Source organism: Platichthys flesus, chromosome 13, assembly GCF_949316205.1.
Source record: "Platichthys flesus chromosome 13, fPlaFle2.1, whole genome shotgun sequence".
In the NCBI taxonomy this organism is placed as follows: Eukaryota; Metazoa; Chordata; class Actinopteri; order Pleuronectiformes; family Pleuronectidae; genus Platichthys; species Platichthys flesus.
Window position 1 is genome coordinate 13,027,222 of NC_084957.1, and position 3,120 is coordinate 13,030,341.

General features: G+C 37.5%; 1 protein-coding gene across 1 annotated transcript; it reads right to left on the minus strand.

Annotated features, from left to right (window-relative positions):
• Window positions 1-240: 240 nt before the first annotated feature.
• Window positions 241-1,872, minus strand: LOC133967095 (protein FAM237A-like). Its single transcript, XM_062402324.1, has 2 exons — window positions 1,512-1,872; window positions 241-365 (listed from the first exon to the last, which is right to left on the minus strand). Exons 1-2 carry the CDS (start codon window positions 1,870-1,872, stop codon window positions 241-243), a joined length of 486 nt encoding a protein of 161 aa, XP_062258308.1.
• Window positions 1,873-3,120: the final 1,248 nt, after the last annotated feature.

The window sequence follows — 3,120 nt, forward strand, 5'->3', positions numbered from 1 at the left end:
GAGGAATTAAACTTGCAGGCTTCAATTGGTTTGGTTTTTAGTTGGATTTTGTATTATGACAACCACTTAAAAAAAATATACATGAAATAAAAATGTATAGGGGAAAAAAATAATTTCAAAACTACCTTTCATCTGTAAACGTGTAGTGATTTCCCCTCAGGGATATATGGTAATGGTGACATGTTTTGTTCAGAAGGAAACAAATATTGATCAAGATTGTAAATGTAAAAACCTTTTGAATTACTTGTGGTAATGTTTGTTAGATTTGGGTTTGATCTTCAGGGTCTTCATCTGTCCTCTGCGTCTCACTCTGAAGCTGAGCCACGACCGAGAGTTCACGCCAGAGCTGTTGAACCTGAAGGACTCTATGGAGGACACAAGCACGCACACAGAGAAGAAGACAAAGCACGAAACATGACTCATTGGAAAGTTGCATTTTTCCAGTCAGCCCCATCTGCGAAACCCTTTTTGATATAGGCTATATGTCATATATCCAGGCCAGATATCTTTCACTGCATCGTAGTCAAACTGTTCTGTCACCTTTCAGGCAACTCCACAGCTGTAGCACCATCATGAGTCATGACCCCAACTCTGAATCAAAGCTAACATGAAACCGACGTAACTCATTTTCACAAAGAGCCATTAGGTTTAAGGTCAAAGCAGGTTTTCGTCCTGCTCAGGGCTCACAAGGCTGACAGAGTGCTGAGAGAGCACACTGATACTTCAGGGATAAATTCATCAGCTGATGAGATCCATCGTGTCACCGGAGGACTCATAATTGCAGCATGGAATTCCTAGATAATCCCTATTTATATAATGTCTTTTACAGGTGTAAATCTGAAAGTTTGATTGAAGAATTGGTGATTTAAAGAATGTGCAGCAAATATAATATTACAAAAATTAAGATTTGAGAAACTCCAAGTAGGGGTTTGAGCAATCAGGATTCAGAGTCATTGGGATTGAGGAATATGGAAGTAATCAGCAAAATATTTACTTTCTTCGCCATTTTGACTTATAGGTATTGAGAAAGATTAAAAAACAAAAGATTTAAACGACTTTACTTTATACATTTGGCAACTTACTGAACCAAGTTATCTCACTTATATTCTTGCTGCCAACATGAGATCACAGGTCCAACTGTAGAGTCAAGATACAGAACCAGCACAGAATAAAACTGTTCAGACAGTTTAAAAAGTAAAACAATCTACATTGTGCCTTATTATATAATTTGATTATTGCAATCTATTTTGTACCTGCAAAATTATCACATTTTATCTTTATGTTACAGCCTATCCTGTTGTTGGAAATTCAATTTACAACACTGTACCATATTTCATAAGTTTGTTAAATTAAAAATTAAATAATACATCATAATATATGAATAATAAATACAACACCTAAACTGTAAAATAAATGTAGAGTGAAGTAGAAAGTACAAATATTCAGGTGTAGTATAAAGTGTGTGTGTGTGTGTGTGTGTGTGTGTGTGTGTGTGTGTGTGTGTTACTCACTGTCAGTGATGAGGGAGTGTACGGCGGTGACGTGTCTCCGGCCCAGGCCGTGGCTCTTGGACAGCACACAGTTCACGTACATGTCCCAGAAGACCCGGGCCAGGTCCCAGAAGAGATCCGTGTGTTTGCTGTTGTCTGACGCCCTGAGGAACACCATCAGGTCCCAGAAGGCGGGCACCGTGTCTGCGATCCTCGGGGAGCGCATCTCCAGCAGCAGTGCCGAGGAGGAGTCCCAGCACTCCCGGTTGGAGCGTGGGGTCGCCAGGGGGTCCACCTGACCCGGCTTCTGGCCCCGGAGCGGCACGGCACACATCAGTAAAAACACAGCGGCCAACGGTGCGTTCAGGAGCACAGGGACCATCTGCACGGGACACAACGCAGGTCATCTCTCTGGAAAGTTCACTCTAATATTGAGCAGCATGCTATCACATAAATCACTTACAAGTAGTAATATATATATAACATATATCCTAACATTGAGCTTAAACATTTCTCCATCTTGATTATTTTTTAAGGCAATATTGTGCAGAATATACCTTAATAATATGAACCTAGATAAAAAGCAGTTAGACTAGTTTTTATAATCAAATAATGCACTTACCACTAAAGCTGGGCGCACTGACCACACTTTAATGTTGATTGGAGTTTGGTAAATATCTGTTGGCTGTTAATTGACGTCAGTGCCTCCCTCCTTTGCGCAGAGTTAGTGTGACCGTGATGCTTCATGCTTTCACTCACTGGTTCGATCAGCTACTGCACTTATATGACGTCTCAGTTTTTGTTGTGTTTTGGTTGCATTTCATTTACAGGTATAATTAATGACACGCTTGGTATGGTTAATATTCCATCTCATATATATAGCTGTACACTGAGCAAAATGTTCGACATCTGCTGGAGCTGGAGCAAAGCTAACTGTTATATTATTAATTGGGAAAAATATATTGTTTTTTGTGAGCACTTTTCATTAGTAAAGGGAATTCTAGTTTCTAAGATCCTGCTCAACAATATAAATTGTGTTTAACTTCCATGTCTGGACTGATTTTGATGCCGCAAAGAAAAGCTATTGATTCAAAGGATTACATATTTTCAGTATTATTTTGCTGGTTATTTTCTTCATTAATCTATTCGTTGTTCTTTACAATGTCAGAAAATAATGAAAATGTGAAATCACTTATCACTGTAGCCCAATTGAACATCTTCAGATTTATTTTTATTACCAACAGTCTGAATCCCAAATAAATTTAATTTATCATGTAAAAAAGGTAATCAGTAAGTTGTCACATGTTGGACACTTGTAGATGATTTATATGATTAATCACTAAAAAAAGTTGATATTTATTTTTGCTGTTATCGATTAATCATCTAACCAGTTAATCCACCTTATTTTGCTAAATGCTTTCTAAAATTCAGATTTAAGTCTTCTCCAGTCTGTTGTTTGTCAAATTTAATTCTGCTCAAATGTAATTTTTTTGACCGTATCCTCCACCAAAATCGATTTTTCTTTTCAAGTAATATTTAAAAAGTCTTTATTCAGAGGTTTAATGTAATGTGGTATGTTGAGCTTAATGTAAATCTAAGATTTATATTTTCAGTTAAGGATGAAGAGCAA

Bases quoted from the DNA above. Each gene is read 5' to 3' on its own strand.
- LOC133967095 (XM_062402324.1), bottom strand. From the start codon at position 1,872: ATGGTCCCTGTGCTCCTGAACGCACCGTTGGCCGCTGTGTTTTTACTG. The intron at 366-1,511 runs GTGAGTAACACA...TGTCCTCCATAG, and splicing joins ACACTCCCTCATCACTGACA to AGTCCTTCAGGTTCAACAGC.